We start from the raw sequence: 22,167 nt of genomic DNA, 5'->3' as shown, positions 1-22,167 counted from the left end.
AAAATCAACAAGTCTTAAACATTTTTCCTCACACCCATAACGAATTATTGAGGGGGCTCGGGCCCCCTCAAGCCCCATGGAGTCGGCGCCAATGATCTTGATGTCTTGCAATTTACATCATTCTATTATTATTCAAGCATTCTACCATTTAAGGTAGGTTTCCATGGAGTACTTAATAAGTATTCTGGCAGTCCCCCCTCCTTCATGGACTTTTCTCTTCAATTACAATAAGGTTAACTCCCTTTTAATCCATCTAAAAATCCTATTATCTTCCTCTCCCCCATCAACTCAACATTCTACCCTCCAAGACATTTTTCAAAATCCCCTCCCCGCCCATTACTCGCTCCATCTATACCTTCTGTCTCCTCTGCATCTCACCTAGAAGCTGCATCTCCTCACCCACTTGTCCAGCACTTTGTCATTCCTCCTCCTCTTCATCCATTTCACCTTCTCTATTCTCCTCCTGAGCTACACTTCAAATGCCTCCAGTCCCTTCTCATCCTCCTTCTTAAAAGTCCACACTTCTTCACTGTAAAGCACTACACTCCAGATCAGACTCCTCACTAGCTTTTTCTTTAACCCTTAGTGAATGGGAACTTTTTCATATGTTTTGCACGCTGATTGCGGCTTTTACCCAAAATTTATATTTCTAACTGAATATTTTGGACTAGGGCACTCTCCCTCACCATGAGGATCGCTAAGGGGCTTAACTCTACGAGACCATCCCTGGTGACAGGGGTGCCTCCTGCACGGGGGGTCTCTTCTGCACTGACTGGCAGCTAAAATCATACACTCCCACAGCACAAGGGTTAAACTATTATATAATGATCATCTCATTTGCTCCTTCCTGTTCATGAACGCCTCCTTTGCTGACGTAATTCTTTTCTTGATGTCCCCACTGCTTTATCTGTTTTCCTCTAATATGCTGCCCAAACTGTCCTACGTGTTCAAGTTGTTGCCCACCTACTTTTATCTTGAGTCTCACATTCCCAGCAGGCGATGCTATACAAAACCGCTCAACGTTGGTCTTTTTGTGATTAATCTGCATCCCTTACTCCTTGCAGCGTTTGTCTAATGCATCCACTACAGGCTTAACCCCTCTTGCTACCTGGCTAATCAACATTGGCTCAATTAATCAATCAATATCTATTCATCTATATAATTTTTATATTCTCATTGATAAATGAGAAATGATTGTAAGGGCATTTGTGCCATTTTTGGCGGTGAGAAATACACAAATAAATGAGTATTCACGGAAGGGGGGCCAAGTCCTACAATGAAGCAGTCTTGAATTATAAGATTTTTTCAGGGGTGTTCAGAGGATTCAGCCAGATTTTGTCATGGGACCCTAATTAAGTACCCAAATGCCCTTACCACCCACACATCATTCTCCCATAAATTTAAGACTACTGCACGAGTTCTAGCATTGGAAGAGAGGTTTTCATTCAAGAGAAAAGATCTTTCAGATCAAAAATTAGAGACTTATCACTTCGATTTCACTTTATTCCTTCTCTTATTCCTAAGGGAGCACAATAATTCCTCTTGAGCTTTACATTACATATAACCTACGGTAGCAGATAGGTATTCTATCCCTTCCCTACAGGATAAAACAAATAATCCCTAACTCAATCCACTCTTTCATTGCCTTTCTTACAAAAAATTGCCCTCTCGACAATAGGGTAGTTTCCTTCATCAAAGAAAACAAAAGGCATTGATTGCGATTCCTTACCCACCATTAGTGTATTCATAATATACAAATTATATGGTTTAAGAAATCCCAGTTTAGACGAATGGCAGTGGTCAATTTTAACCTCATTTGAAAAACGCCAGATTGGCGCCCATGCGATTCCACTCCACCATATCATCACAGGGACCTAGTTTCTATACGAGTAGATAGGAGTTTTACTTTGTCTGAGGTTACCAATGTAAGCATGAGGCACAGAGCTCAGGGAAACATGTCTTAATAATCACCTATTAAAACTGCCTATGGTCGGAAAGTTTCCTTTGTTTGATAAGGTACTAATAATCCTTAAAGCGCTACCCGCTAGCGGGATACTCTGCTACCTGCTAGAAGCCTGCATCGCAGAGAAGCACATACCCTCGCCCCAAGGTCACCTCACACGGCGACAGCAGGAACCAGAACGATGTCACGCCGGGTTTTCCCAGCATTCATACTTAGCCGTCACATTTTCGTGCACTTGAAAATTTTCACATTTTCATTTAATCGCAAAAAATAGATATTGTCACTTAAAAATATAAAAGCATGAAATACGTACTCCAGGAGTAATAATCTTTCGATTCAGGTAATAAAAAAATAATAGGAAACCACCCTATTGTCTTCACAGACACTTAGAAAGGACAAGAAAAGACTGGAGGCGTTTAAGGTGAGGGTGTCACGAAGAATGAAGAAGTTGAAGAGGACGGAAAGGAGGAGGGACAAAGTGGACATGGTGAGTGAGAAAAGGCAACTTCTAGGAGAGATACGGAGGAGACAGAAGGTATGGAAGAGGGTGGTTTCCTATTATTTTTTTATTGCCTAAATCGAAAGATTATTACTCCTGGAGTACGTATTTCACGCTTTTAGATTTTTAAATGACGATATCTATTTTTCGCGAGTAAATGAAAAGTGAAAATTTTCAAGCGCGCGAAAACGCGACGCGTAAGTAGGAATGATGGGAAAAAAGTCCGTGTGACGCATTTCTGGTTCCCCCTCCCGCCTTGTGAGGTGACCTTGGACAGGCTCTGAGCGCTGATACGACGCAGGATGCTAGCGGCTAGCTGAGTACCATGCTATCTGGTAGCGCTTGGCTTAAAAAAGGTTTATTAATACCTTATCAAACGAAGAAAACTTTCCGACCTTAGCCAGTTTTAATAGGTTATTATTAAGACATGTTCCCCTGAGCTCTATGCCGCTTGCATGCATTGGTAACATCAGACGATGTATAACTCCTATCCTCTCGTGTAGAAACTAGGTCCCTGTGACGTCACGTGGAGTGGCATCGCATGGGCGCCAATCTGGCCTTTTTCAAATGAGGATAAAATTTGGCCCTTGCCATTCGTCTGAACCGGTATTTCTAAAACCAAATAATTTGTGTATTATGAATAAACTAATGGTGGGTAACGAATCGCAATCAATGCCTTTCGTTTTCTTCGATGAAGGAAACTACCCTAGTGCAAGTACCAACTGATTGGGGAAAGGGTGTTGAAAACAGTGTTAGAGAGAAGAATATTGGGTAAATGAGGGAGAGGAAGGAGGAGATTAGGATTTTTAAGTAGTATAAAAGGGAGAAGGCTGTATTGTAAATTGAAGAGGGGGAAAAGAGGGTGAAACTGCCAGAATGCTTTGTAAATACTCTCTGCAATGTGGGAGGGGAGACAGACAGGATACTTCTTAAATACTCCATGATAATCTACCACAATCGGTAGAATGCTTTCATATATAATCTTATCTAAGGTGGCCACCCACAGTGGTGCAGCAAGGGAGGTTTTTGGGGGACACACACCCCCCCCAAGAGCTCAGAGAAATTTTGAAGTTTAATCCATTTTACTTAATTGGATTAATATTACTTATAGAATAAGTGTGAATATAAATAAAATATTCTTCAGAGGGCCACAAAACTCACCATTTTGAACTATTTGTATGAAAATTGCACAAGAGGAGGGCCTCCGCACTAGGCCCCTTTTAGGGCCTCCTTTTTGCCCTAAAAGGGCAGTAACTCGGCAAAATCTACAGGGAATGGCCATAAAATATTATGTTTTTCGAATTTTGACCCTCCCCCCCTAAATTGCATTTGAGTGAGGGTCAGGGGTTCACCTAGAGGTCTCAAATTTTTCAGACCTTATTTTTGATCGGTCCCACAATTGGGCCAGATCGATTTGAAAAAAATCGATTTTTCCGATCCCCCCTACTCCGCACCTCTCGCTTACCCTAGCGGGTATTCCACACCCTCAGACACCCCAGTATTTTGCCCCTAAAACCCCCCCTAGCCTTAATTCCTAGCTGCGCCCCTGGCTATCCAAACCGTATTTAAAATTAGACACTCACCAAGCTGACCACTGAATGCATGGTTTAGGTTTTCATGAATATGTGATAAAAATTGATTGAACTTCCGACTGAAAACTGATACGATTAACTGCTATGACATTTGAAATTTTAATTACATGAGTAAGTCCATGAAAAATATTGCAATACTAAGTAGTATGAATGAAACAGTACTTCAGCAGACTCCCGATTACCTGGCTACGGCTTATCCGTGTTGCATATTATCTGTGAATTATTTTCACTCTCTTTCAGCGTTTTCCACGATTTTTATAAAAAATTTAATCGGATGCAGAATCACCAGAATTACTGCATTTATATGCTAGGCGCTTATTATTTCTATTACAATCCCCTATCGTAAAACGGAATCCCCAACTTGCAGTGCACGAAGACACTCCGTGATCACGGATTCGCATCCCTCGGCAGTTGCAAACCAGGCAACTCGTGGGAGACGCGATTACGTGGCGTGATGCCTGGCAGTGTAGTTTCCGAAATCGCACAGAATTTTTGAAGCATTCGTGCAAACCTCTTTTCTGTATCCGTGATCACACAGCCAAGTATGCGTCCTTTTCGAAACCAGGTCTTTATATGGAGCAGTAGGCGTACGAGTACAATCACGTCATCGCCGCTAAAAAGATCACGGTAAGGCAAAGGAAGCTCTTAATCCGGGAACCACTGTAAATTAACAGAATAAGTGAAAAATAATAGTACATTATTTGATCTACGTAATTTATAAACATTACAAGAAAATCAAGTGAGCATTTGGATTATCCGTGTTTTCCGATTATTCGTGCCCCCACTCCCCATCATTAGCCCGGATAATCGGGATTGCACTGTAGTTGCACGCCATGAAAAGGCAGACATACTTTTGAAGCTTTTAATTAACAGAGCGTATAATATCTCCGACGATATCTCCCTCTCCACGGAGATAAAGCACCTCACTACGGCACTGCAGAGAAATGGCTATAGGAGAAAATTGGTCCTTAAAAGGACCACGAAGGAAGAGGAAAAGCGACGCAAGGCCACCATTGAAAACCAAAGTGATGACGTTGGAGAAGAAGAATCGTCAAAGAAGCTATACGTCACCATCCCTTTCATTGCTGGAACGTCAGAGAGGATCGCCAGAATATTAAAAAAGCATGACGTGGTCACCAGATACAACTGTGTGACCAAGATAAGAAACTTCCTCCCCGGGCCCAAGGATATCATTCCCCAAGAACTGTGTGAGGGGGTTTACAAGGTGCCCTGCTCCTGCGGAAAATCCTACATAGGGGAAACTTGCCGCTCCATGCATGTGAGGATTAAAGAACATCAAAGGGCGACCTATAACAAGCAGTTTCAGCTCTCTGCCATCGCCGAACATGCATGGTCGGAACCTGGCCACGACATAAAATTTGAGGAGAAGAAACTTTTAGTTAAGGAGTGCCGATACTTCCCTAGACAAATCAGGGAAGCGATAGAAATTCAAAAAACACCTTTGAATTTCAATAGACAAGATGGATACTTCCTTCACAGCGCCTGGAAAAAAGTCATCAAAGAGAGAGCCAATCAGAGAGAAGCACCCAGTCAGACAGCCAATCACAGTGCAGCTCCCATCCAGCCTACAGTATATAAGCGAGGCAGAAACCAACAGCCGACACCTTCGACCTGAAGACGCTGGCAGGACAGCCAGCGAAACTGTTGTCAATCAACCAACAACCTGACGTGGAAGAAAACCCTGGAGAAATGCAGAGATCAGACCATCGCCGCGGAAACCTACGCTCTAACAGGCAGACATAATTTATTTTAATTCAAATTCTCAAGGCAATGGGGTGTTTATGAATTAAGCACATTGCCAAGGTTTTGCAGGACATAAATCTTATAGAATATGAAATAAAAATTCTAAAATGATGAATTAAGTACATATTTCGTGAAAGTAGAGGTCAAGGTGTTTGTCGGATTTTCCTACGGCCAATAAAAGTTCAGCCACCGGTCTTTCAAGGAAGTGACCACAGAGAAGATGTGGCACTTACATTGCTAATACAGGAAATACATTCACTTTGATAGGCAATTGGCCTCTTATAGAAAAGGCTGCCGAATAGAGGTGGTAATTCGGGCATAATCACGGCATTGTAATATCTACGGGTTAGTCATATAAATGTCTTGTGTGTCAACTGGGGGCCGTAATATATTGAATGAAATATACCAATTGCCAATTCATCTAAGTACATATACCAGGAATAGTCACGGTGAAAACCTTACGGAATCACCCACAATTCACAAATTGTGCAAAAATTCCACAGAGAAAAAACTGAAATGCACAATTTGTTCATTGAGGGTGACTCCGTAAAGTTTTCACTGTGGATAGTCCCGATATACAATGTGTGGCAACATAACTTCCCTTTTTTTAAATTGGGCACCATTCAGTCGGTTGATGTCGTAGCGGAGCGCCAGTGGTCTCGTTCGAGAGGCGTGACTATAAAGTTTTGTTTCTGCAAAATTCAATCGCCATCATGGGTCGTTAAGTAGGCTCACACTTCAAGAGCAGATGGCTGTTTTGAGGGAACACTTCCCTGAGCGTTTCATCTCAACTATACTCTGTCCATTTTATCTCTGCAGGTGAGCTGGTGGAGGTGAGAGCAAGGGGGGGGAAAGTTTCCCGACAAGTGACTTTGCCAATCAGCAAAAAGTAGGCGTGGCCTCAGCGTGTCGCTCTCAGACCTCTGCCGAGTGAACATTGTGAATCTACTCGTGGAGCAGTGTTGCCAAACCTCAAGCGTTCTCCTTGTATGTGACTAAGTATGCCTTCCACCAACGGTGCCTCATTCAGCGCAGTAGCTGACAATGTCATGGGCTTCCGTGAAAGGATTCGCTGGCGCCAAAATACCCGTGGCCACCTATGACTCCTATGATAGCCGGCCTCGGTGGCGCCAGGGTAAAGTTCCCGACTGACAACCTAGAGGTCGTGGGTTCGAATCCCGCCTCGGTGGATAAATCTCCAACCAGGGCATGGATGCTTGTGATTGTCAATCAAGTTAATTGAAAGAGAGGACAATGCTGTCCTAAATTTGCTTGAAAAATAAAGACGAAATTATTATTATTATGACTCACACGTTTTCAGTGACAAAGTGTGGCGGCTATGTACATTTGGCAACGTTATGTTCGCTCCTCCTCTCTCTCTCTCGGTACTACCACTCCCCTATCAGCAAAGCCTTCCGAGAGTGTCCAGGGTCTCACGAAAGCTCACCCGCAAACGTGAAGTGAATAGACTATACGGGCGATTCGGGGCAGCCACACCTCCTCCCGATTTGTCCCCTAGCAATTATTTCCATGGAATTTTTTGAAATCTCATGTTTATGTGCACAGTCCAAGGACCCTGCAAGCTTCGAATACCAACATGCGGGATGAATTTGCCAGCATAATCCCGGATATGCTGGTAACAGTCGTGACAAATGCCAGAATACAGTTTACTCAGTGTCTGGAGAATGGGAGGTGTCACCTACCTGACTTGGTCTTCAAAAGTGTGTGTAAGGAACTTAGATATGTGCCTGCATTGTGAAAAACAAGCAAAAAATTTCAAAAACATTCTGTGTGAGTTTCTGAAGCTTCTGTAGGATCATACCCAACACTCGAAGGTTGGCAACTTCTGACAATGGTTCTGGAATATTTTTTCTCAAATTCAATAGAAAAATCTCATGTGGTTTCTCTGTGTTCTGAAGTCAGTTTTTTCCATACATACCTGCCAGGAATCATGTCACGGACCTTTGGCTTTCCTAACCACGGCACAGACCACTACATTAAATAGGTTCATTGATTCTCATGGAAATTTGAATTCCATCCGCTGAATGATACCCAGTCCAGAAACATTTTTCTCATGCCAATGGAGTGGAAAATCATGTCAGCAGTTAGCCATCTTTTTCTCAAAAATTTGAGATACAAGTTTCTACCACAAGGAATCATTGAAAAGTGAATTTTTAATTTCTACGGTGCCTCACAGCCATCTCATTACTACTGAAAATTGCTAAGGGTGCCCGCTACTCACTGGAACATATTATGCTTGATTGACATGATATAAGGTCTACTACCTTATGTTCCCAAGAAGAAATACTCTGATATGTATGGAGACATGGTTCTCTCTTCAAATAAACGGATTATGTTTTGAATGATAAATTATGAGTAAATATGAGGAGTAATTATCTTTCATCCTATTTTTCACACTAACATGGTGCACCCAAGGTGTTTTGATAACCATGACTGCACCACAAAACTAGAAAAAATTAAATATACTCAAGGCAATTAAAAATAAACATCATGCTATGCAATGCCATGATACTAGACCCTTCATTATCCTAAAACAATGAGTAAACCATTTAAGGTACACTGAATTATTGCATTTCATAAGGCAAATTTATAGCATTTTTACACATCAAAGATGCAAGCCCTGCTCAACCTGACACCAGGAAGGTGGTTTATTTTTTATTCACTCACCCAGATATTAATTTTTCCTGATACCATGAACTATATTTGGTAACTTTTCCCAGATATCCCTGACCTATTACATCCTCGAGATACATGGTTAAAAATATCAATATGCATTTCACAGCATGATTTTCCAATGAATTCCAACATTTTCCCAATATTAAAATTAAATAACAACAAGTAGGATTAATTGAGGCCCAGTAATTATCAAAGAGAAAAATATACTATATTCAATGAAGTTGGGAGAAAATATCTCCCAAACCATTTCAGTGGATGACATGCAATCATCTATAGCAAGGATAACGTGAGTTAGGCAGAGTTCTTCCCTACTGCTGCAAAATTCAATCAACTTACTAGAATCTGTTTAAATTGGCATTAAGATCTATTCTTAAAAAATTTTAAAAATTCAAATGCCCTGAATACTACGAGCAACGCTCTCTTTAAAACACTGGCGATGATAGATTTTTTAAAAGATTCAAGTCCAAATAAAAATAAAACACACCTGAGCCAAGTTTGTCTTCAATGTAACTGAAGTATTCAAAGAATAGTTCACTGTTCCATCCACGTAAAATTTCAATCCCTGGAAGAGCTTACATCAAAGGATATAATTCAATGTCCACCTAAATGAAGCCCACATCTTACTCAAGGTAACTGCGGAAGAATGTGAAACAGAACATTGAGTTTTGAGTAAGATAACCCCACTTCACAAACCATTAAATGCTATTGACTAAGGCACACTCCATTGCGTTAAATAGATAGCTAAATATACCTCTAGAATTCACTAGTTGTTAATTAGAATTAATACAACCATAGGAATTATTGTGATGAAATATTTTCATCGACTTATCTCATAAGATAAAACAAAATTCTCACCACAGTTCATTTTGACAAAGTTTTTATAAACGAAAAATATTTACAGGAAAAGGTGACCAGCCATATTATTATAACCTTTCTGATACCTTAACAGCGACATTCCTCAGCTGACCGTAAACCTTGGATGGAGGAGTTCCAAGAATTAAATTACAAATTGCTCTTCTGGCCAACTGGATGTTTTTGAAAGACCCTAATATATGTATCTTAGAATCAGCTAGAACAATTCTCGTCTTTGTTACATTTTCGATGGTAAATTTAGTTTTACCCCCTTTTCCAGCAAGGCGTCCAATTGCTCGAGATAAATGATCACCTTTTAATGACTTCACATCCTGAATTTCAAATGATTCCACAAACAAATCGTCCAGCCGCAAAAGGGCGAGTGAATCTTCCACTGTGAAACCACAAACAAATGCTTTTACAAAATCTGCAGCTTTCTGTAAATTAGCAATGTCTTCCGTTTCCGCAGATGTTCTTATTTCAACTGTCTTGTTTTTTACATTGAAACGTATTTGAAGATTGAGAAATTTCACAATAGGTTCAAATATTTTCATCCAGTTCTCCTTGAGAGGTCCATATCGGTGGGAGGGTACAGGTATTTTTCTCATCTCCGCATCCAACTTGCCCCTTTTGGCAGCATTCTGGGGCCGTTCACTTTTCATCACAGCATCCGCATCATCCATTTCAACATCGTTGAGTTCCTCATTCTTCCTTTTCGCTGCTTTCTTTCCTCCATCTCCATTGACGTTGCCACTCGACATCTTAATGTTAACTGACAGAACCACAGGATCTATGACACAAAGAAGAATCCGTGTCAATGGCACTCAATTAATAAAATATAAATCCGTTAAATATGCGAATAATTGATAATACTTACAGGTTAGCAGACAAATATATGTTTCTTAAAGTTAAGTTTGTTTACGGACATGTGGTCTTCACTCGCATTTTGTGCGGAAAGAAAGACTCATTTGTTATTAGTTCATACATGGCTGAAATCGTAGATGTCACTAGGACAAGCCCGCCTTATTTTTTAAATAGGCATTTAGCTGTAGTACGTGCATCTCTGAAATTAAGATTTGATTCAACGTCAAATATATGGAATATTCTTCGTTGGTATTTCTATGGTAAATTATCTTAATTAAATTCGTAAATTTCTCACGACTTTGATGATGATAGAGAGCTTTAAGGTATGAAAACACGGTCGCGTCGGTCCCCACGGTCATACATTCGGAGCAAAAAATCGCATCTTTCGTATTCCCATCCTTTTAGAGCTACCATTTCATTTTGCTCTTTGACTGCAAATTTCGCCCCCACACTTCAAAGTTAGGCGCTTAGTTGTATTAAATCAGCGTCAAATTCTGTGTCCTTGTCATTTTCAATTGTCTCCATCAGGGTCGGTGTAGGGTGATTGGGGGCCCTCGGCTGGGGCTATTGATGGGGTCCTCCTTACTTGGAGATTCAAAAGTCCTCCCCCGGAATATTTTAGGAAATTGCATGCCCGGATTTTGGATTTTGAAGCTATTCTGACGCCCTTCAAAACTATAAGAAAATTAATTTTAAAAATAGCAATTTTGTAAGAAAAAATACTGTGAAAACTGATCTGTAATTTATCAACTTATAAAATTTAATTATACATAATGGTTCTATTATCTTTTTAGTGCAAATTTTCCGTGAAACTGCAATGAAATCTAAAATAACCTTTTCTAATATGCCTTTCAAATAAGCATCAGATTCTTTACATTCTTCTGACTTTATTTTTTATAATAGCTTTATCCTCTGAGTATATTGTAAAATAAAGCAGCTAATGAAAACAGGATTTACATAATTGCAAAAATAAGTTATGATTCAGGAAATATAAGCCTTTGTTTTTACAACTTTCTTATACTCACCACAATAGATGCAAGCATTGTGGGGGCCCCTTAAGCTTTGAGGCCCTCGGCAATCATCATCCATCCGACCTGACGAGATCGCCTCGGGTCTCCATAAAGAAAGCACAGAAGATAACCCAAGGAAACAGGTATCAAAAGAGTTACCACAATGCAAAGTAGTAGATTTATTTCCATTACTTTTTTCGTATTGATAACTTCTCATTCTTCATCACATAGGAAAATTCTGCTAGAAGGTCTGCTTTACCTCTTCTTGAGGTGTCAGATGCAAGATGATGACTTAAAGAAGAATATTATCCATGCCCAAGGTGGCTAGAAGAATTATGGCATTAAAAAGCTAGTACATATTGACAAATTTTTCCAGAGATTTTACAGAAAGATTTTGACTATCTGCCTTTCATGATAGCACATTTAAAAAATGATTTTTAAAATTTCTTTTCATGATGAACACCCTGGTTTTTAAATTACTCTGGTGTCTTTTAAAATAGCTTCAAAATTAAACTTTTTGCAAACCACGTTTTTCATCGAAATTTGCCCAGCCGCCCTTTTAAAAATGGCTGCCAAAAAAGGATTGATGGCTTGTAACTTTTTTTCAAATGGTGTCTTGTGATTGACTACTTGTAGGGAACCATTGATTAAAAAATCAGGATAATGAAAAATGTCTAGCAAAAAATTTTATTAAATTGGGTGATTTGAAATGGAATGTTCCAGTACCTCACAACCCTGGACAGCTGTCTACAATTTGAGTCAACTAATTTCATTTGTGAAGTTACAGCATGTGCCATCGCTCCAGATTGTCTTGCAGTGTACTTTCCTGGATGTGTTTTTATTATTTTTATTAGTTGAATTAAAAGTGCAAGATATTTATGTCTCAGGCTTATTAGTCTGGCCCCAGGAGCATCCTCATTGATCAACCCAGGGTTGTGTTTGACCATTTCACAAACATTTTTGAACTATGTACTCCAGCAGGCATTGCCACCTCTTGTGGAGTGACTGGAGATCAGCCAGGTGTCACACAAAGCAATCCATAAAGACAGGCAGGTCAATTTGTGGAGGGTTATTGAGATGACAAGTCACTTAACAGGGACGTGATGAAGGGCTATCTGGATTCAGCCCATCTGAGATATTACAGGATTCACACAGTGTGAAAGGGAAAATCCCCCAAAGCCTCTCGAGAACAAAATACCTCCTGCTCTACCAGTCATTTCTGGGGAAGATAACTCATTTAAAAATGAAGCTATAATCCTTAAATTTGCTAATATCCTTATATCCTGTGATTTGGGGGAAGGGTAGTACCAAAAAAGAGACATTGTCAGATAACATGCTGAATGCAGCACCATTGGTGAAAGGCATACTAAAAGACATACAAGGAGAAGTGGGGTTAGGCAACACTTCTCTACAAACAGATTTACGATATTAACACGACAGGGGTCTAAGAGTGACTGAATTTCCCTTGTACACTTCATCAAAGAAAACGAAGGCATTCATTGCGATTCGTTACCCAATGTTAGTGTATTCATAATATAAAAATGATTTGACTTTAGAAATCCAGTTTAGATGAATGTTAATGGTCAATTTTAACCTCATTAGAAAAAGGCCAGATTGGCACCCATGTGATGCCACTCCACGTGACGTCACAGGGACCTAGATTCTACATGAGTAGATAGGACTTTGACATCGTCCAGGTTACCAATGCATGCATGACGCACAGAGCTCAGGGAAACATTTCTTAATAATCACCTATTAAAATGCCTGTGGTTGAAAAGTTTCCTTCGTTTGATAAAGTACTAATAATCCTTTAAGCCAATCACTACCTGCTATCAGGGTACTCTGCTAGCTGCTAACAGCGCTCAGAGCCTCACACAGTAGCAGCAGGAACCAGAATGACATCACACAGGCTTTTCCCAGCATTCATACTTAGCCATCACGTTTTCGCGCACTTGAAAATTTTCACTTACCATTCAATCGCAAAAAATAGATATCATCATTTAAAAATCTAAAAGCGTGATATACGTACTCCAGGAATAATAATCTTTTGATTTAGGCAATAAAAAAATAATTGGAAACCACCCTATTGGAAATGGGAAAGTCACACGTCAAGAAACTTTCCGTCACCCCTAATTGCTTTAGCCACACAATCTCACCTACAAAGATAAAATGAATTGAGTCTAGCCACAAAAAACACTCATACTCTCGACAGAGGGAACTTTCGCAGGTGGGACTCCAACTCACAACATACAATTTGGCAGGCAAGGACTCATCTTCCTCAGACTGATTTTAAAAAAGATCTTACCCTCGTATCATAAAATATCTACCCAGGCCATTTGAGGGATTTAAATGATATATATCAATGTAAAGGTAAACAAATTTTAATCGATCTCGCTGTTTCCAGCATTGAACTCCATTATAACTCAAAAGGGAACATACCAAAAGCATGGCACAATGAGTTACATAGAAATGCTTTTGTCAACAAAGAAAAGTGTGCTTCCGCCAAGTTCAACCTTATAAACATGCATTCATCACAGCATCATCCCCTATTCAATTCTAATATACTTCACTTCCTACAGCCTGTTTCACTCAAACAAATCAAATATAGACATCTTCATTTTGTAACAAGCTTTAAATAACTTACAGACAATAAGTTACAATAAAAAAGTTAAATACATAAAAATAGTATAATTTGTAGCAGAATTAATCTAATTTCAGGTCAAACAAAGATAGTTCTCATTGAAGAAACAATATGATCATCCAAAATCTTTCAAAAGAGAACACAGCCAGTAGACACTTGAGCTTTCACACAGCCCCTTACTTTGGCTGGAATGTAATTACCACTTTGATCCCCCTGAAAATAAAATAGGTCTGTGTCAGATAAAAGGTACCAAAGGCAAATAAAACAATTGAACACAATTCACCACAACATCACAAGGTGACAATACCACAATTAAAAACATTAACTAATGGAGAAAAGATTTGTTAGTGCTGCTAGAAGCACAGCATGATTTTAATAACTCCGATTTTAAGATTATGCATTTCCAAATGAAAATTACAGAAATTAAAACAGCAAATTTTATTAATACTTTGCTGAATGATTGGATTAAAAATGGAAACTATGAAATTCAATGAGACATGTGTTTCTGTGATGATTTTTCTACATTCATCTGAAAAAGATCTTGCAGCACAAAATATAGCTTAATCAGGGAATATCCGATGAATCAGTTTTTATATGATAATCCCACATATCATACTTATGGTTCTAGAAATGAAATTTTGTCAGCTACAATGTTAATTTCAAGCTAACAAGGCATAAGCTCAGCCATAAATACATGTACTTTCTACCTAAGTATGGCAAATGGTTTTCTACAGTCACTTAACAATTGAAAATAAAAATATTACAATTACATAAATAGATTGTCAGAGATATACCAAACTCGAGCAATACCTTACAGGTACAACATAGATGAGTACATAATTAATTCTACTTCACAACCTTAACCCTTTCACTCCCAAGCATTTTTTCAATGTGCATACCCAAAATTCCCAAGGGTTTTTTTATGAAATTATTAGTACTTTTCTTAAAAATTCTCATGGATTTATTTTAGGTTTTATAGACATGGAAAAAATCACACATATGTAAAAATAATTGACGTTTTCAAAAATGTTAATTATCATTATGTATAAATTTTAGTTTTGCAACAATAAATTTATAAAATTAATACTTTAAAATGTTTTTACGAAAAACTTAACTTTATGGCATATTGATTCATAGTATTTTTTGTATTTAGCTATTATTGAAAATTGAGTTACATTAAAAATTTAGTTTATGATAGATCTATCTAATTTTTTAAGCATAAACAAAAAAATTGTTGTCATAAAAATTTAATTATTTAAATCTGTCACAATCACTTTTGAGCAGTGCCTAAGCCAGTCTTCTGTAAAAAACAATGAAATATGTATATATTTATATATCTAGGCCTTAAATAATACAAATTATTGCTATTTTAAATTAAAGCTAAAGGAATTGTTTAAATGTTAACATTGAATTTATTTAAACAAATGAATGACTAACATATGCAATGTTATTTCTATAAAAACGAGGGCAAACAAATTATGATGAAAATTATTTCACGGAGGATTTTTCATTATTTGTTCAAGTTGTTAATGGAATAAGTACATAGGTACACTTTTGATTAGTTTCACGTTTAAAATATCACGTAGGAATAAATTTTGCCTTTTGTTCACAATCACTCTTTTAGCACTTATGCTTATGCAAACACTCCCCATGCAAACCCCTGTTGCATCTGACGCACACTGTTCTGGATCTTCTTCTTTGTTCCTTTGTGCTGCAGACACAGCATCTGTATTCTTTTCTCCCACCCAGTTTCCTTATTCCCGGTGAAATACGGCCCCTCACTTCGCACTCTTCCCTGAAATTCAACCACTCAGCTCCTAAGTTTTCAATTATACTAACTGTGTACATAAGTCTTGTCAGAGGCTTTCCAGGTTCTTTGAAATTTTCCTTATATATTATGTAGCTATTCAAAACCATCCTACCAATAATGTTGAACGCTACTTTCTTCCAATATTTTAATGTTTTCCTTTCATCTAAATATACATAGAGCATCATGTCTGAAGAGTCTACACCTCCCATGTACTTGTTATATTCCAAAATTACTTCCGGTTTCACAGTTTTTTTCTCGCGGCCTTGTCTCAATTTTGTCACTTCACTATTCCTTGCAGTCGCCTTACTTGAAAGAAGGATCACAGGTCCTTTTTGAGATTTTTTTTCCCTAAATGCACTGGCTAGAATACAGCCGGAACGGCAAAACATTTTTTCCCCAACGGTGAACTTCTTTTTGAAAAACTCGGGCAGGAATTTTCGGTTTTTTCTAACAGTTCCTGTAATATATGTGCCCATTTGGTAAAGTTTGTTCACTAAGGGAACTGACATAAAAAAATTGTCCACAAAAACATGGTAGCCTTTGTATAAATAATTGTTCATCTGAAGGAGTTTCAGTACCACTGTATATCCCAGGCCATGTTCCTTCACCTCCATCCTTTCTTCATCATTTGATCTACCTTTGTAGGTAAAGAAACCTAAGCAATAGTTTGATGCAGCATCACACAGCATCCAAAATTTGATTCCCCAGCGGTGATGGTGCTTATTTGGCAGGTACTGCAACAAACTTGTACGGTTTTTTGTCCCCACCAGACTTTCATCTACACTCAGAGTTTCGTGAGGGGTATAATGGTATCTAAATACATTATTTGCATGGTCAACAAGGGGTTGATACCTGATGCAAGGGTCATATCTGGGATCGTTACGGGCCGTACATTTTTTAGGGTCAACCAAATGAAAGAATCGCAAAATTTGCTGGAAGCGATTCCGCGGAAACATTTTTCTGAACCAAGGGGTACTCTGAGAAGGCAAAGTCGACCAATATGAAGCTATGGTGGGCTTCCGTATAATTCCCATGTTCAAAATACAGGCTAGGAATCCTTTCATTTCCGCAATTGTAACTGTTTCCCACTTCAGTGGTGGTGATGATCTTCCTGAATGAGAGGTAATGTTTTGTTTTGCATATCTATTTGTTTCAGTGACGAAGAGGTTCAAAAGAAGGTCCGTAAAAAAAAGTCTAAAATAAAGAATTGGTGGCGAGTTAGGTGGTGGGGCTTTCTTGGGTCCACTTACTTCTTGGAACTTGAACTTAGTGGGTATTTGTTCTTCATTAGCTTGTACTTCCCTCCATTCTCCGTTGTCACTGTCTTCGTCAGTGTCCAGCTCACCCGAAGACTGAAACGAATGCTGATCTCCATCACTATTGTTCCCCGACTCACTGTCACTTTCGTTGTAGTCTGATTCACTTTGATTGGATGAACTGTCTAAAATTTCCAAAATATCCTTGTCCGTTACGCGTGATGGTCCAGCCATTATTGGTGATTTTTATTTTGAAAAATATCATTCACACCACTAAAAAAAGGCACAAGACTTTTATACGCAGATTTCGCTGCAATGATGAACTTATCGCAAATTCAAGTGACTCAATGCACAGAAAACACAACGCGAAGAAAAGTATCCGACCTCTGATACGCGCGAGTTGACGCAAACTAAGCCGTCGGGACCCCGCATGCAAACCATTACATTTGTAACTGATGACGCATTCTCAGAAGTTGCCCACAAAGTAGGTGTCAGCAAAGCAGTGACACAATGAATCACTTATGTAGATAAGGAAGATTAGGATAAAAAACTGTGAAGCCATCACTTTCACGGCAACTATTCGGCGACGTTATCGGCCACTTGCTGAGGTTCGCTGAAAACATTTTATTCGCGCGCCACGCACGATAATCTTACCCTTAGTGTGCTCTTCCTGTAAACAAGAAGTATTGTTTCCTTGTGAATAAAATGTAATAATGTAAGTCAGATAAGACGATTCCTTTGAAATGTATGTCGATACCGAAAAAGGATTTGATTGTAATAAGGAGACGTCGAAATATAATTGCAGCGGGCGGGAGATTAGAGGTTAGATAAAATGTTACGTCGTGGAAAGAACGGAGTCATACGCACCAGTGTATTACACGAATAAAGACGTACGTGATGTAGTGAAGTGAATAACAATAAACCACTCGTAAAAGCGTGCCTAAGCTTGTTGAGAACATCATAAGGTCATTATTCAGCCGTGGCGGCAATTTACGAGAGGAAAAAAAGGAGTTCAATAAGCTGTTAGTTTACATAAAAAATTACAGAAAAAGAACATTTCAATTAAATATTTATTAAAATTTATCCTCAATATAACTTATAAACGATAGTTAGCAACAATGACGTACAAATTTTCTAATTTCGCTTAGTTATAAAGTGGCATAAGAATTTCGACAAAATGAGTCAGATTTTACAAAGAGTTAAAGAAAGAGCGTCCATTAAAATATCAAAAGTATAAATTAAATTATATAAAAAATACCTAAGGATAGAAAAATATATATACATTCATTATAAAAATAAATTAAATAATAACACATCATAGTTTATGTGAAATATTGCTCTAAGCAAGCGGCCGATTAATCGGCCGCTTGGGCGTATTGGGTAGGAAGGCCGCGGCCGATATATCGGCCGCTTGGGAGTGAAAGGGTTAAATGACACATACCTTTGAAATTACGCCCTCCTCCTCTACCTCCCCACTGACGGCCTGAATGAAAAGGAATTACTTTTTAGCTACAAGTTACAATGAAAATTGTATAAATGTTCTAAATTATTCCTACTGAAGGCAATATCAATATTTAAGAATAACTATTAGAACATCATTTAGCATCATATCACGAATAATGGTACGACATAGCAATATTTGAAAGCAGTTAACTTTTAAGACAAGAACATGATAATTTAATCTAGTTTTACATCATTCTGGGGTTTTAAAATCCCTAAAATAAGTCTTATCGTTGAAGTTGCCACAATGACATAGAATAAAAACAAATTGATGATGTAAAAAATGATTCATAAGCATCTTAAAACCTTATGCAGACAATTCAGCTTCGAGGTATTTATTTTATAGAAGTTTATTTTCACCAGCATTTCTATGCGATCCCATCCATTAATAACGAATGTGAAATAACTGAAATTTCATGTAAATGAAAGGCCTTTAAGGCATCATTTCTTAGAGCCCGAAAAAATAGTTTATGTTGTGCAGTGCCCATTTTATTCCTTAGTTATCATTCCATACTAGAGCATGTATGATAATGATTTGCTCAGAGACCACAGCATCAACATTGAATGCCAACCCTGAACCATACTCAAGAGCTAATAAAATTGAAGGGAGAAACAATTATTTGAATGGTGCTGATTTATGTTTTTTGTAAGTCAGAAATAAAAGCTTAGCAATGAAAGGTAAGACGTCTTTTGATAAACATACTACAATTGCTGAAAGACCTACCCCCACGAAATCCTCCTCCATAGCGATAATTATTTCCTCCGTAAGATCTGCTATTATAGGCCAACTTCTCCAGTTCAGGTGTAACCATCTGGTTTGCCTCCCTCAAGACATTGACGAGGTCCTTAGCATGTCTGGCATTCGATTGGGTGAAAAACACATATGCCGTTCCAGAAGCACAGCGACGACCAGTGCGACCAATGCGGTGGATATAGTCCTCAGAGGACGATGGATAGTCATAATTGATGACATACTTCACATCCTCCACATCTGAAATCATAAAAACATGGTAAGTGAATTCACAAAACATCTTCATGAGCTCCTTCACAAATTCTCTGCACAACTTTTGTAACAATATCCTTTAAAAGTTTCAGAGACCAAGTATTAGGAATTTCAACAAACAAGGAATTGTACACGAAAATGATTTAGCAAACAATTTTTTTGCATTAGAAATTTTTAATCTTTCATGAATACCATTTCAAATAATCTATTCTGAAACTTTATAATTTTACTCTATAATGCACCAATTTTCTTATGCGCCAATGCAGTAAAGCATGTCCCTCATCTAGCATTACATGCACCAATTAAGACAGAAATACCCCCTTTCAACAGTAATAGGATATAACAACATGTAAAAAATATGAACATGAAGGAGGCTCATCGTACATCACACCATGCATACAAAAATGCCAATGAAGAAAACTAACACATGATAGCATGTTTTTGGGAAATAAATATAATTCTGCGATGAAATTAATTGATATTATTAAACAACTTGCTTACCTAACCCTCGAGCTGCCACATCAGTTGCCACAAGAATTGGGGCTCTACCTTGACGGAAAGCTGAAAGAGTTAACATAACATTAGAAAATTCATAAAAAAGTTTAAAATTTTAAATATTAAAACTAAATTAACTTAGCAACTCAGGTTGAAAATCCTCGATGACAACAAAGTATGTACTTTGCAATGAATAAATTTATAATTGATTCAAAAGATTTACATTTTTTTAACCAAAAACATATGGCTAATTTTAACTTCATTGAAGGTGAAAGACATAAATTTACCATAGAAAACACTAAGGCTAAAACAATTGAAACTGGTAATTTATTAAAATGGCCCATGTAGAAGGTTAATATTTTACGTATATGCTGTTGCCTAGAGTTATCTTAATCACTGACCCAAATATTTAGAGACTAAAGTGCACACACTCACAAGAAAGAAAATAACTACAGAATACCTGATACTTATTTAGTAATTTAAAAAACTTCCACAATTACATACAAGTCACATCCGATTATCAAAAAGCCTAGCACAAAGAAAATATTTTTGAAATATGCAATGCCTTTAACGCTGAAGGCAAAAAAATTGTTACACAGGAGGCAAGACTGTGCACACTTTGCATCACAATTTTACAGCCACACAGTAAATCACATAAATTTATCACAACCTCAGCATATCCACTGTTATTCAACTCAACATGATAGCCATGCTTCGAAGGCCAAGCACAAGCAGGTTCTCATCAGAATTTCATTTCTCATTACAAGGGAAGTAAAAACTGTAATATACATAAGGGCACCCACACACAGATAATACCATTCGGCAACCAAGGATTGATGGACAGAAGTTAAACCCTTCATTCACCTCAGAACCCAGAAATCTACATTCCTGCAAAAAGGAGATTGAATGCTGAAATCCCAATAGCAAAATCAACTCATTCAAAAAGTTGTTTCCTGATCACATACACCTTACTGACAACAATATAATACTAAAATTGAGGCGGACTTGCTATCTCTCCATAACATACACCACATGATTAATAACCATAAGGCCCTTTCTGCCTTCGCCATTGTACACAGTAAATTATGCCACTTAACTGGTAGCTTCCTTCAGTTTCTGATTGATAAATTAAGTGAAAACGCCACACCAAGTTCTACATAACCTGTTTGACCAGTAAGGATTGCATTTAAGAAACAAATTACCTCCAAACTTTGCACGATTGTAGTTAAAACATAAAATCCTTATAAATCTCTTAATTTTTCATACCCAATTACTTCACTGATAATTATTATAAAAGCTTTTGCATTAAATGACCCTCTAGTTGATAACCTTCACTAAATACACCTCTTACTTGACTCTTGCAATTCACCTCTTATTTGACACAACTTTTTAGGAACTTATCCCGAGATAAGAGAGGGGTATCTGTATTGCAAAGAGTAGCAAATAATAAAAATATAATTCTTCGAAAATGCTTACACCAAATACTTACATTTTAGAACATAGTCCCTTTCCTGCTGTGATTTATCACCATGTATTCCCATTGCAGACCATCTGCAAGAAATGATTGCCAATCGAATAAGAGAAAATAATGCAAAAATGAGAGTCCCAAAAATTTTGTTAGATGAAATCTCAACGTACAAATTATAGGCAAAAGTTTGAATAGTAAAATTAGTAGATTATGGGACTGAATGAAGAATATAATGACTTGAATGATTTAAAATTACCAAACTAAATGACAAAAATTTTAAGTGTAAGACTAGATTTACAGCAAATTAAATACAAGCCACGAATAAAACTTACCCTTCACCACATATCATTTTTGTAATGGAATCGACTTTCCTCTTTGTCTCAACAAAAATGATTGTCTTATTTTCTTTTTCCGAGCCTATTTCTTCCAGCAATTTATACAGCCTGTGAAGCAAAGCAAAGTTGTATTATGTGCAATGAACAAGATTGGATAAATGAGAGCACTGTAAGAACTGAGCTTAATAGTAAGGGCCAGGTTTTTGAGAAGGCACAGTAAGATGTCAAGTAAGACATATGGTTTAACAGCCTTCAATTCGCACACAGCACAGGTACAGTGGAACCTCGTTAAAGCGAGTACGGGCTATAGCAAGACCCCCGCTATTACGAGAGATAGCCGATGCAACGTCAATTGATCCTATAATAGCATGTTAAAAATTTCGTTTTTACGAGGCCCTTTTGGTGTTGGCTCTCGCCA

At 37.9% G+C, this 22,167-nt stretch overlaps 2 protein-coding genes across 2 annotated transcripts in view; both read right to left on the bottom strand.

Annotated features, from left to right (window-relative positions):
- Positions 1 to 9,375: 9,375 nt before the first annotated feature.
- LOC124169427 (RNA-binding protein pno1) lies at positions 9,376 to 10,349 on the bottom strand. Its single transcript, XM_046548018.1, has 2 exons — positions 10,245 to 10,349; positions 9,376 to 10,157 (listed from the first exon to the last, which is right to left on the bottom strand). The coding sequence occupies exon 2, from the start codon at positions 10,126 to 10,128 to the stop codon at positions 9,439 to 9,441; it is 690 nt and encodes a 229-aa protein (XP_046403974.1). The 5' UTR covers positions 10,129 to 10,157; positions 10,245 to 10,349; the 3' UTR covers positions 9,376 to 9,438.
- Positions 10,350 to 13,606: 3,257 nt separating this feature from the next.
- Positions 13,607 to 22,167, bottom strand: part of LOC124168669 (ATP-dependent RNA helicase DBP2-like) — a 44,971-nt gene continuing 36,410 nt past the window's right edge. Inside the window, exons 19-24 of the mRNA XM_046546934.1 lie at positions 21,747 to 21,857; positions 21,436 to 21,497; positions 19,953 to 20,012; positions 19,173 to 19,439; positions 18,390 to 18,431; positions 13,607 to 14,095 (exon numbers count right to left, since the gene is read on the bottom strand). Of these exons, the coding sequence (XP_046402890.1) occupies positions 14,079 to 14,095; positions 18,390 to 18,431; positions 19,173 to 19,439; positions 19,953 to 20,012; positions 21,436 to 21,497; positions 21,747 to 21,857 (559 nt within the window). The 3' untranslated portion in view covers positions 13,607 to 14,078. The remainder of the gene's footprint in view (positions 14,096 to 18,389; positions 18,432 to 19,172; positions 19,440 to 19,952; positions 20,013 to 21,435; positions 21,498 to 21,746; positions 21,858 to 22,167) is intronic.

The sequence above is a fragment of the Ischnura elegans genome, chromosome 12, assembly GCF_921293095.1.
Source record: "Ischnura elegans chromosome 12, ioIscEleg1.1, whole genome shotgun sequence".
Taxonomy (NCBI): Eukaryota; Metazoa; Arthropoda; class Insecta; order Odonata; family Coenagrionidae; genus Ischnura; species Ischnura elegans.
Note: the sequence above shows the minus strand (reverse complement) of the source record. Positions and strands in the feature narration are given on the sequence as shown.

Excerpts from the sequence above, each read along its gene's own strand:
- LOC124169427 (XM_046548018.1), bottom strand. The coding sequence starts at position 10,128 with ATGTCGAGTGGCAACGTCAATGGAGATGGAGGAAAGAAAGCAGCGAAA.